This window comes from Vipera ursinii, assembly GCF_947247035.1.
Source record: "Vipera ursinii genome assembly, chromosome: 1".
NCBI classification, from domain to species: Eukaryota; Metazoa; Chordata; class Lepidosauria; order Squamata; family Viperidae; genus Vipera; species Vipera ursinii.
Genome location: NC_139512.1, coordinates 235,594,905 through 235,608,111, shown reverse-complemented (window position 1 = coordinate 235,608,111; position 13,207 = coordinate 235,594,905). Strand labels below are relative to the sequence as shown.

Genomic DNA, 13,207 nt, shown 5'->3' with positions numbered 1-13,207 from the left:
CAGCTCTTTTGACACGTGAGGCCAACTGTAGCAGAAGAGGAGCATCCAAAGGAATAAGCTTTGATTAGTTTAAGTGGAGACTTTCTTAGCCTTGCTAAAAATGTGCATGATTAAGAGAATAAAGAGGACACATCTTTAATTTGGAATTAATGGACAATTTATTACAGAGGAAGAGGAAGAAAGTTTTGTGGGTTAATGCGGGTTAATTTGTGTAAGAACTATCTATTATAGTCTATTTTGGCTAGAGAGGTTAATAGGGATAGGTGTTTGTGAGGTGTAAATGAGAATATGTTTAGGTAATAGGGAAATGTGGAAGAACATAGATGGGAATGATGCTAGTTTTCTTTTATTTTAGTTTTTTATATATATTTAGTATTGTTAAGGATTGGTTTACTCTATATAAGCTAGAGAGTGATGGATTTTAGAGTTTATAATTGTTAGTATATGATTGTTTATGATTGTTTTTTAGATATATACCTTGTATTTTGCTCTGGGAAGTCGGAGGGGGGGGAGGGGGGGAGGAGGGGAAGTAGAGGGGGGGAGGCAGGGGAGGGAGGAGGGAGAGGGGGAGGGGGGGAGATAGGGGGGAGGTAGGGAGGGGAGGAGGGAGGGGGAAGGGGGGTTTCTTAAAGGAAAATTGTATTTTTTAAAACTTTTCAATAAAAAAAAAAAGAGAATAAAGAGGACACTACTCTGAAATGTCTTAGAATACTCTGTATAGCCAATGAAAAGCAATTCCTTTGTCTCAAGATTGGTAACATTACGGTCAATATTAATTCTTGAGAATGACAGTAAAGGTTAAATATATACAGTTGCTCAAATAAAGAACTGCTCTACAGTTAATAGTTATTTAGAGTAGACTGAAAGATAAGATATGATAATCGCTACTTTTTAATATATTGATTATAAACAACTTTTCCTTATAGGAAGAAGAAACAGATAAAATATTGGAGTCTTTATTATATGTTCTGGAAAATAAAGTTCAAAGTAATTAAAAAGAAAAATGATACTACTTACTTTAAAAGCTGTCTATATATGAAGGTGTATGGAGATTCTTGTGATAATTGGTAAGAAAAAGCATTTAGTGAGACTTTTAACCTGTTCATCTCTCAAGAGACTCCAAGATATGTATAATTTATTGTTAGTTGATGAAGGGACTGCAAATGATCGATTGATCGTATGACAGAAGTTCCGTTATAGGAGGGTCATAAATTCTGCAGGACAGAAGTGCCATTTCTCCAAGTATCTTTCAACCATACCTTCCCTTTCATCATTCATAATAAAAAAAAATTGGGAGTACAATTGGTCCACTCTTAGTCTTAGCAACATAGAAAGTCAATGTGAGTTGATTAAGAGATCTTAACTTTCTAAATATTAAAACCTGATAGTGGTTTTTGAATTTTCCTCCTATAGGTCTTAGATGGATCTTTCACGTACTGTTAACTTAAGGGTCAAGGGGCATTTGCACAATCCAATGATTCTGAGCAATGTTGTTTGGAATATACATTCCCCAAAGGTTCGTCCATGACAGGCAGGTCTTAGATGAGAGATAAGATCAAATATGAAGCATTGGAAAAAGAAATAGGAACCCTCTCTATTAGTCCACCCTAACTTGAGTTTTAGGTGAGTGCCTCGCCCCAAAACTAGGGCTTATTTTTGTGGTAGGGCTTATATTAGGCCTACCCCCCAAAATCAAGCTAGGGCTTATTTGTGGGGTAGGCCTTACTTTCAGGGAAACTAAATAGACAGACAGGCTAGCATCTGAAATGGCATAACTATAAACCAAGACAGTACTGGTGTTGCCAGAGCACAAATGTCATGACTGAACAAAGATATTCTGAGAATTAGCAATAGAATGGATTGATTTGCATCAAACATCAGATCTTCACAGAAAATGCTCAGATGCAACTCCCAAATGATAGAATTATCTCGATTTGGATCTAAAATCCGCTATTAGTTTACATACTTATAACTGATAGAAAGATTCAAACTAGATAAAAAAGAGTTGTAGGTTTGACTTTGTTAAAAATAAACTGGAAATTTTACTGTGTGATAGTGATGAACGTATTATTGCTAAGGTCTTTGAAATGTTATTGAAATTGAATTTGGAAAGTGAACATGTAAAACATTATCTGATTCAGTGGGTAAGGAACTTTGGATATAATGTGATGCTTGAACAATGGGAGAATATGTGGATGAAAGGTTTAAAATTCACACTAAACTATAATTTAAAATAAAAATTTTGTAAGATGATGTACTGCTGGTATTTGATACCAGAAAAGTTGTCCAGAATGTAGACAGATATTTCAAATGAATGTTGGAAATGTAAATGTAAAGAAGGGACTTTTAACCATTTATGGTGGAGATGTGATAAACCAAAGACACATTGGAATAAGATTCATATTTTAATACAGAAAGTTCTTAAAGAGAATATATAGATAAAACCAGAAACTTTTCTTTTGTGCTTAATGGAAAAAGACTTGGAAATTTTTTTGGGAACTCTGATCTTATGTATGTCAATGGCATCAAAACTACTCTATGCACAAAAATGGAATGACAGCTCGATTCCCACCATGCATAAATGGCTACAAAGCTGATGGAGTTAGCAGAGATAGCTAAATTGACTGCTTTGATTAAAGAATTGAATATAAGTACTTTTGTTTCTACTTGGAAACCACTTCTGGACTTTGTGCTTGAGGTGGAAAAAAAAACTTTGATTTTGGGTTTTACTGATTAGATTGATTTGCTGTTATAGAAATGGCTAGTTTATAGTATTATGGAAGAGTTACAAGTTGAGGTTCAATGTTAAGGCCTTATTCTACACCAAAGTATGCCTTTTTTTTCTTTCCTCCCTCTCTTCCACACTTCTCTCATTTCCTTCCCCTCCCCCTTATTTCACACGACTTGCTTTTGTATTTTTGTATTTCATATTATAAGCTAATAAAACATAAAAATTTATTTTAAAAAATTTGGGTCTAAAATCTAATTTCAGTCAACATTATGATGATTTAAATCTGTGTTCCAACTACGGTTGCTGAAAAAATGGAAGCTGAACACTTCTATTGTGAACTGTAGTATCTTGTCAACACGCCACCCATCCCCCATGGAAGGTTGGATTGATACAGTTGGACATAAAATAACTTAAAATTTGGTACTGGTGCATAAACTCAAGCAAGATATGTATTAATAGAATTCTGCAAAGACAATTCAATTTTTTTAGCAAGTATCTTCCAAACAACAAAAGGTGATATTACATACACAAAGACATCACTGAATGGACTACATTGAAACTGAATTGACTATATGCTATGCAAAAAATATAGAGAAGTTCTATTCAGTCAACAAAAATAACACCCGATGCTCCATTTGATACATAGAGTGCCTGAAGAACTCTGAACTGAAATATATGACACATTAAAGATGAAGTAAGCAAAAATATCCCAAAAGGCAAAAAGAAAAAGAAGACAAAGTTGACTATATACAGGTAGACCTTGAGTTACAACCATTCATTTCGTGACTGTTCAAAGTTACAACAGCCTTGAAAAAGTGACTCATGATCATTTTTCACATTTCACATTGCAGCATCCCTGTGGTCACATGAACACTTGGCATTTGGCTTCTATTTATGACGGTTGGAGTGCCCACGGTCATGTGATCACCTATGACTGTAACTTTGTTGCTTGTATCTTACAATTTACCGGTATATTGTTTTTTGTATCCTAGTATGATTTATGTTGTTTGCTTAGCTAGCATTCTATGACTATCACCTAAGTGTGGCATCCTATGATTTGTTGTATTTTATGATTTATGATGAATGTATTTTCATGTTGTTTATGATCATGATCATCACTATTACTTGTATGTACACTGAGAGCTTATGCACCAGACACAAATTCCTTGTGTGTCCAAACACACTTGGCCAATACAGAATTCTATTCTACTGTATTCTATTTTGTGACCTTCTGACAAGCTAATAATAATAATAATAATAATAATAATAATAATAATAATAATAATAATAATAATAATAATAATAATAATAATTTTATTTATATACCGCCCTTCTCCAGAAGGACTCAGGGCGGTGAACAGGGCAGATATATAAAAAATACAAAAATACAAAAGTTAAAAGAAAATTAAACATATGCCCAAGTGTCATGGGGAAGCCAGATTCACTTAACAACTGTGTTACTAACTTAGCAACTGCAGTGATTCACTGAACAACCGTGGCAAGAAAGATTGTAAAATAGGTTAAAATTCACTTAACAACTGTCTCACTTATCAACAGTCATTGTGGTCATAGGTCAAGGACTACCTGTACTGATATATTAAAAATGGCTGAAGAAAGATGGAAAGCAAACAGAGGCAAATAAGACTTTGTCCAACCAAGTTCCAAAGAAGAATCAATAAATTAGATCTAAACAAGCAACGCAATTCAAGATAACAATGTAAAGGACAAGAACTTTATTAATAAAATAACAGAAATCAAGAGAAACATTTATGCAACAATAAGTATTACAACGAAAAAAAGGCAAAGATCTAATGGAGGAAAAAAAGGCATAAAAAACTAGCATGACTATAAGAAAGACCCCAAAATTTGTACACATGCAAACGTTTGAACACTAAACCAGAATCAGACATTATGGACTGTTAAGTTAAATACGGGAAGCAACCAAGATGTAATTGATGAAAATCATGCTGATTTGTTTAAAATCCTTTGCAATTACACAGCTAAAAGTGTAGCTTATGGTTTGCATGCAGGAATGAAAAGCACAATGACAGTCAAAGGACTAGAGAAGGTCAATTTATTTTCCACTGTTAAAAAGTGGCAGTTCTAAAGAATGTTCAAACTATCAAACAGCTACAAATGAACAAGATGATGCTCCAGTACATATGTACATATTGGATTTAGAAAAGTCAGGACCATCCAATGTCACTTTGGTAACATTTGATGGACAATAGAAAATACAGTTACATGAAAGTTTCAGTAGATATGTTTTTTATTTTTATTTTTATTTTCATTATAGCAAGGTTTTGATTGACCAGGTGTTGAGAAATAGATCCCAACAAGCAGAACTTTAAAAAAATGGGTGTACTAATTAAGCCACTTCATCTGCCTACAGAAGAATTGATAATGATGACCATGAAGCAACATTAGAAAAGAAAATGGAACAATTAAATGGTTTAGAACTGGGAAAAGAGTGGTGGACTATATACCTTCATTGGATGTCTTTAATTAATTAATGAATTATTTTGAAAAAATAGAAATCAAAATTGTTGGAACAAACATTAACAACCCCAGATATGATAATGTGACTTGGATGTTGGGAAGCTAAGAGGACTTAAGATCTTTCTTGTTGAAAGTGAAAATAAGTGTAAAATTAATCTTTATTTTCCCAGGCTGAATAATACACAGGGGTGGTGACTGTAACCCTAAAATTAAGAAGTACCTGCTGTTTGGGGGAAAGACTGAAACAGAATTAGATAAAATGCCGAAGTGCAAAGCTATCAGAGTTCAAGACCATGGCAAAAATATACTGCAATGAAAGCTGAACCATTACAAAGATTAAACAAGGAAAATCTATGGCTTTTAATTGTAGTGCTGGAAAAAATTGCCGGGAATATTTGGGATCAAAAGAAAAACAAATCATTCAATATTAGATTAAATAAACTAGACCTTTTTATTGGAAACACTAATAATGAAGCTAAAGTTAAGTTTGGTCACCTGGTTCAAAAGCAAAAGTTTCTGTAGGACAGGGGTGTCAAACTGCTGGCCCATGGGCCGGAGGCATAATGGCAAAACCGCGCCCACCCCATTGCCAGCAATGGGAAAAAAAGGTGTGATGCATCGCGACACGTCGTGACGTTGAGTTTGACACCCCTGCTGTAGGAGATCCTGACGGTTGGAAAAGCCAAAGGCAACTGAAAAAGAGATGGGCACAAAACATGGCAGCTAGATGCTATCACTGATTACATAAGCATAAGCTTTTAAAGACTCAAACAAGCAATTCTAGTGAAAATATGATTCTTTGGTCATAATTATAAGTAACCTAAGAACATATCTGAGAGGAAAGAGAAGATGTCTCTTTTTACATATTTCCTATGCAGTTAAATCGGTGCTGGTGATGACCTATAAAGCCCTAAATGGCTTGGGTCCGGGATATCTGAGGGAACACCTGCTGCCGGCATCAAGTTCCTTTCGTCCAGTGCGTTCCCACAGGGAGGGTCTTCTCAGGGTGCCACCGGTAAGAGATTGCCGGCGGGTAACACCCAGGGATAGGGCCTTCTCAGTGGGGGCGCCTGCCCTTTGGAACCAGCTGCCAGTGGAGCTGAGGACTGCCCCCGACCTCCGTTCATTCCGCCGGGGCCTGAAGACCTGGCTCTTCGAGCTTTCTGGCCCAGGCTGAGGATTAATCTTATTTTAACTGGGGTTTTATTTATGCAGGGACAAATATAATTTTTTTAAATTTGTTTTTAACTTTTGTATTTTGGTTTTTTAATCACCCTGTAAACCGCCCTGAGTTCTTCGGGAAAGGGCGGTATATAAATGTAATAAAATAAATAAATAAATAAATAAATATATTTTGACTTTATTGGGGGTGGGGGCTTAAGCACATTACTTGTAATTATTCCAAAAAGAATCAGTTCTACTGCCAAACATAACCTCCCATTATATTTCTGCTCCAACTTTTTAGTTGTTTTCATCATACTATATTCTAGAATAGACAGCAAGGAAGTGGCAGAAATGCACTCTTCTACTAATATCTGTGGGAAAGCCATTCAAATCATGTTGAATCTAGTGCCTTAAGGTGCTAAACAAGGCTTACCTAGAGAAGTAGATGCATGTCTTTTGGTTTCTTCTGGCAATTGTGGGCTAGCAGCCTACATGAGATCCCAGTCAATAGTCCTCAAAGAAGGGGCTAGAAAGCGAAAAGAAGGTCTTGCTCTATATAGAGTCAGCCACCTTCTGTTGAAGCAGAAGATGAATATGAAACTGCAGGAAAGAATACTTTCTATAAATTATTCTTTTTTTCCTGAGTAGGGAATACATCTATGTATATTGGAGCGGTAACTTTCCAAAATCAAGTTTCATAGGCAATAATGGAGCTGCAATATTGATAGCTGAAATTTAAGGTACTAGATAACAGCATTAAGTGTGGGAGAGTTTTTATCAGGATCATAACACAAAAGAAAGATACATATTACCCTTTCCTTTCAAGTTGTAAACCTGATAAAAATTGTCCCTGATATCAAATACTGATAGTTTTGGGGGAAAGGCTCCCACTGGAAACAGAAAAAAATAATCAGTTTTTTGTAACATAATATTAGAAATCTGGTTCATGAAGTTTGAAACAAGGTTTTCCTTTCCTTTCCCTTCTTTCAAAATCTTTAACAAATTTTACAGAAATTTAAAAGAAATAGAAAAAGTATACTTTTTTTTAAAAAGAAAATATATATAAGAAAAACCACACAATATCTATCTATCCAAGTTAACAAAAAATAAATCTCTACCCCACATCTTTGGTGTTTCACTGAACTCTTGGATATTATCCATCTTAGATTAACAAATATGTTCCTTGCTGACATTTCTAATAACTCACAGTATAATCTTTATGCTTCATAATTATGAAATTATTTGATCTGCTTATCCAGATTATAATTTATACTGTCTCCAAATTGTTTGATATAGCTCTGGAGCTTTGATTTATCTTTCTGAGCAATCCTATTACAGAAGATGGGGAAATCATCTGAGACACAATAGGTTAAGCCTGAGGGAGAGATATTTCATAACAAACCCAGAGCTGCATCTTTTATGGCATCCCAAGTGACACAAGGAATATGTATTTATTAGCCTTCCATCATCCATACTCTTCCAAATGTGATGGGATGAAAAGGTTAAAATTCTATAATAGCATGAGCTTCAGCTAAGAATTCTAGGAATTGCAGTCTCACCATAGGCAGAAGCCATTTGAGGAGACTAATGCTTCTATATCATCACAATAAGTCTAGCTATCCTTCTTTTTATAAGCTGCTAATCACAGTTAAATCTTACTATTTGTTAATCTGAGAATCCTATTTGTGTGTGTTTGATATTTACAATAAACATATGGTAGGCCATATCTAATATACATGTTCTGTAGGGAATATTAAAAAGAGCATGTAGGTACATCCAGCTGTATAAAATTTGATAATTCATTTTAAATATCTTTTTTACATGTTCTATTCAGTAGGATGGGAATAGAACGGAATTATGGACCCAGAATAAAAACCCTTCATCTGATTTTATTATGTGCATTAAACACACGCTGAAAGCTTATTATGCAGATTTTAAAGCTAAAATAACAATAAAAATAAAGCCAAATTTTCAGGGGAAAAAGGAAAAAATTAAAGTGCCTAGAATGTATGAATTCTAGGCACTTTAATTTTTTTCCTTTTTTTCCTGAAAATTCCCTACACTTTATGTTGTAGTCTACTGAATTATCCAAACTGTAGAACGTTGGGTAACAGCACTCTGTTTCCATGCTCTGCCCCTCAGCGAGGAAGTTGCCCTACTGATGAATCACTAAACTGTGGGTAGCAGGTCCTCTGTAGCCTTAGCTTAATGCAATGATTTAACTGAATGTAACCTACAGAAATGGATTAATATGAAATTAGTGCAGAATAAAGATAACACAGCATGAGTAATGTTAGTAAAATTGACATGGATATTTACCTTTGGATGATGAACTATAAGTCTCTTGTTCTTCAATGAATAAAATGCACGGAATGATGGGAATAAAAGAAAGAAATCAGCAATTTAAAGTTAGACAAAATGGTGTTATACATGAAAATGAAAAACACTATAGGTTCTGTTGCAACATGCAGAAAATTAATGTGGGGAAACAGATGAAAATAAATCATGACAAGTTATAAATTCTGAGGTCGATACAAAGGTAAACATGCTCAAGCTCACTGAAATTAATTGTCTTCAGTATTTTTAATGCTGAATCATGGCCTGGAATATGAATTTTACAAGTTCTGAAGTTTAAATATCATTCAAAAGCTGCATTTGATGTGATGAGCCCATAAGAATTGCTGTTTCAAATGTTTATGAATGTGAATCTGTCCATTTTTTCCACATCATTTATCATTTAAGACGTTCACACATTAAAATAAAAACAAAACACAGTATTATCACACAATACACAGGTATTTCCTTTAATCCATTCAGATTAGAATACAACCCATTGTACTTTAATTAGACCTGCATTGCTTTCAAGTGATGGTATTAGAAACAACACTCAGATGAACAAAGTGAAAAAAAAGTTTCTATTGCAAAAATGGAATAGCAAAATCACACACACAGCCAATAATATGTGTACATTGACAAATCTGAAGAACTGATAGCTATTAATTTATGACTTTTCAATGAGCTATTACCACATATTTTCCCATCAATTTCAACATATTTTAATAAGAAACTGCCTTTCCCTATGAAGTCACAATTTACTACTTAAAGATGTATTGTGTCTGAATAAAATCAAGTATGCTTTCTTTAATACAATACTCCAATGGATCCTGGCATAATTTTTGTGCAAAATTTAAGAGGCATTTTAAACAAAGTATAATAAGCCAATCTAATATATACTATCAAACACTGATATCGTACTAATCATAACACAATGTCGAATACTGCAGAATAAAACATTGTCCTAAGCTCCTAGGCACTGACGATGCTACCTAGGTAGTTAATGAGAGATCTGCAAGCAAAGCTCAGAGAGCACTGAAGAGTCCATATTGTCTTAAGTATATAACAATTCTAAGTTTTGTATTTTGCTTTTGTACCTGATTAAACTATTCTTAAGATATAAATGATCAGAATATCATAAAAATTTACATATACATGAAATTGTAGCGTAAAATATACACAGATAGAAGGCACATGCTCACACTCCAAATATGTCTTTTTGGCAATCAGTTGTCTAACAGACATTCTTTATTAAATCAAACAACATTCAATTCTGAAAAATGAAAAAATATGACACCACTGGCCTCATAAAAGAGGCCAAAAACATGTCTTGATGATCTTTATATATTTGCAAATCAGGACATATTAATGCTTTTTTTAAAAAGATGTACTGTCTATTACAACCCATGAACATCGCTCAAGTCTTTGTGACATGCATTTTTTACAGATGCTTCAATTAAGCAGGGTGTATTAAGTAAATGTTCAGGCATAAGAAATAATACAATTCCCTCATCAGCACATTTTCACTTGGAAGTTCAGAAATAAAAATGAAAAGCTTACTGAGACCACTTAGCAAAAAAAAACAACAACCCTGCATTTTCAGAAAAAAATCTATTCTAAATCCTGCAAAGACCTAATGTTTGTAGATCTGAAATGACACAGTATATGACAGTCCTAATTCTTCCCTTGCTGGCACATGATCTTCTGCAGCAAAACATTTGTTCCTCTTTTGACAGAACAAAACTATCTACTTCAATGAAAACTGTCAATTCATACATGATGAACATGTTTTAATTTTTTTAATAGAAAAGACTGCATTACATCAAATGTTACGATAATGTATTATCCACACTGAGGAACTGAAAAATCAGTGACTGTGTGTGTGTGTGTGTGTGTGTGTGTGTGTGTGTGTCTGTGTATAATTAAGTACAGACATTTTAGAGAAAAGTGGTGTGTTTGAAATGCTATGACAAGACATTGGCTGTCATCCAAACATGATACTGACAACCCTAATCCAGTAAAATTAATGAAATTTATAAACTGGCATATATATCACAATTATAGTCACCATTAATCAACAGATTTACAATAATCAGGAAATCAATAAAAGCAATCACATAATCTGTATTTTTGTAATTTGCATATTTTCATTGGACCTGTTTCTCTGTAATCAGTTCTATGTTGTATCCTCTGTATTTTTTTTTGTTTCTCATTATTTTTGTAAGCATTTTTTAAACACTTGATATTATTTCCCAGAATACAGAAATATCTCAATATGCTACAGGCAAATAAGGACAGATGCTACAAGAATAATTTGCTAAATTCTACTAAATTAAAATTTTTGCAAGAAAAGTATGCATTATCATCTTTGAATTAACATACTGTACATTTCTTATGTTACGATCAAGCTCTCTTCCTTCTGGTGCATATTCCATATACTCCATACTACAAAAATGGCTGATCTATTTTGATCCCATCCCATTTGTAAAAATAGCAGACATTCCAAATGATATAAATTAATTTCTGTTGACGGTTAGAGTTAACTAGTTAGAAGTTAGTTCTGTTCCAAGAAGTAATCTCTCTGTAAAATAGCCAAAGTCACACGATTGTCTGCTTCACATTTGCAACTGGACAATAATACTGTAGGGCAGAACTTAGACAAAATTCTCAAGTCAAAACATTTTTCAAGCCACCCAAGGCACACATTTTAAAACTGCATTTCTTTACTATATTTAAACTGACAGCATTGAAGAAGACTGCAAAAAAAAGAAGAGGAAATGTACTAGGCAGATATGAGGACTCACCCTGAATGGCAGCTATGCAGATATGGCACACTTTAATATAATAAATTGATTAGTGCTTTCAGAAACTAACCAGAAAAAAGTTTAGATTCACATTAAATTTGTACCAACATGATGAATAACAAGTCAGCCCTGAGAACAAGTGAAATTAAGTGTACTGAAGTGTAAGAACAATCACGTTGGATGCCTTTTTTCTATTTTATTGAAATTGCTCAAATTTTCCACTTTTAATAGTTCGAAATTGATTTCCAGCCAACAAAATCATGTAAGCATAAATTTGATGACGCAACATTTGTAATGAGAAATTGCATGGACAATTTGTGTTTCTTCACAATATGAATTATATAACACATAGTATGTATGTATGATCTTACAGTAAGAAAAAATTATATATGAATACCAACAAAAAAAATCCCCTTTGCTCCTAGAAAAATGAGGCGTGGAAATTAGCACACTTTCATATTTTGATACTCTAAAGAAGCACAAGTGGGTGAACAAAGAACTGTATGCGTATTGTATTTGGTAATTCTTCAATGAGATCTCCAATTTGTTTTTCATTAGGAAACTCAACTCACATGTTATAAATATTGGCAAAAGATGAATATCTAAATATTATTTTCTAAAAGGATATAGGATACTAGCATAATATACAGAAGGAAAAATCGAAAACCTGTTATGAAACACAATGTAAAAAATATAAATTGTATGAATACATTGTATATGATTTCTAATTCAAACCTAACAGTTGTGGATTTTCACAAGAAAGTTATATAACTTTGAAATGCAGTAATTATGTTGTTTTAAATAGGACAGAGTGGACTAGTGGACAACACTCTTTTGAAATTTCAACAGCCAACCTTCTAAAATGTAGTTCCCTTATATTCCTTTGTGTTTCACCCAGTAATACATTTTACCCATATTTTCATTGGATTTTGACATGCTCAGAAAGGGATTTCATTAGTCTTGTTCACATTCCTGTCACCAAATTGCCATCAATTAGCTTCAGCTAACAAAACAAAATAAAATTCAAGACATGTCAATAAATAGAATGAGGATCTCCAAACATCTTGGGGATAAAATAAAGAATAAATGATCACAGAAATAATTGATATGTATCTGCACAAATAAAACATCAACCTTTTTTTAATCACCCATACAATTCAATACATGTTTTAATATTGTCCTACCCTATCAGTGGAAACCAATAAAAACATGAAGAATCTATTAAGCAAGATCCAAGATGTTTTTGAAAAACAAGAGGAGAAAGGAAGAGGAAAACAGAGCTAAGATTTTCAAACTATAAACTAGTCTTTTTTGATACCTTGCTCTATACTGCCACTCCTGATGGGAACTTGTGGAAGCTGTCTCCCCTTACGGTTGAAAGACATATCTGCTGGAGATGACTGCATGGGACTTCCTGGTTGGCGCATTCTGCAGGAAAAAAAATAACATTGAATAGGGTGGTGTCACACACAAACAAATCAATGATATATTATAAATACAAGAAAATGTTAAAATATCAAAAAGAAAATATACACAAACTATCTTACTATATTTATGTTCTTAATGTGAGAGGTCTAGTGGTTAAGGTACCAGGCTAAAAAGCGGGAAACCGTGAGTTCAGGTGCCACTTTAGCCATGAAATCCAGCTGGGAGACTTTGCGCCAGTCTCTTTCTC

At 33.7% G+C, this 13,207-nt stretch overlaps 1 protein-coding gene across 26 annotated transcripts in view; it reads right to left on the bottom strand.

Moving 5' to 3' along the window:
- The window catches only part of RIMS1 (regulating synaptic membrane exocytosis 1), a gene marked incomplete at both ends in the record, with an annotated part of 283,958 nt that overhangs the window by 48,393 nt on the left and 222,358 nt on the right, over window positions 1–13,207 (bottom strand). For 23 of the 26 annotated variants that reach the window (XM_083350613.1, XM_083350614.1, XM_083350615.1 and 20 more), the window contains one exon: window positions 12,851–12,960. In XM_083350613.1, the coding sequence (XP_083206739.1) occupies window positions 12,851–12,960 (110 nt within the window). Of the gene's footprint in view, window positions 1–8,713; window positions 8,744–12,850; window positions 12,961–13,207 lie in introns of all 26 variants that reach the window. The other 3 variants (XM_083350593.1, XM_083350600.1, XM_083350597.1) reach the window with 1 other exon arrangement.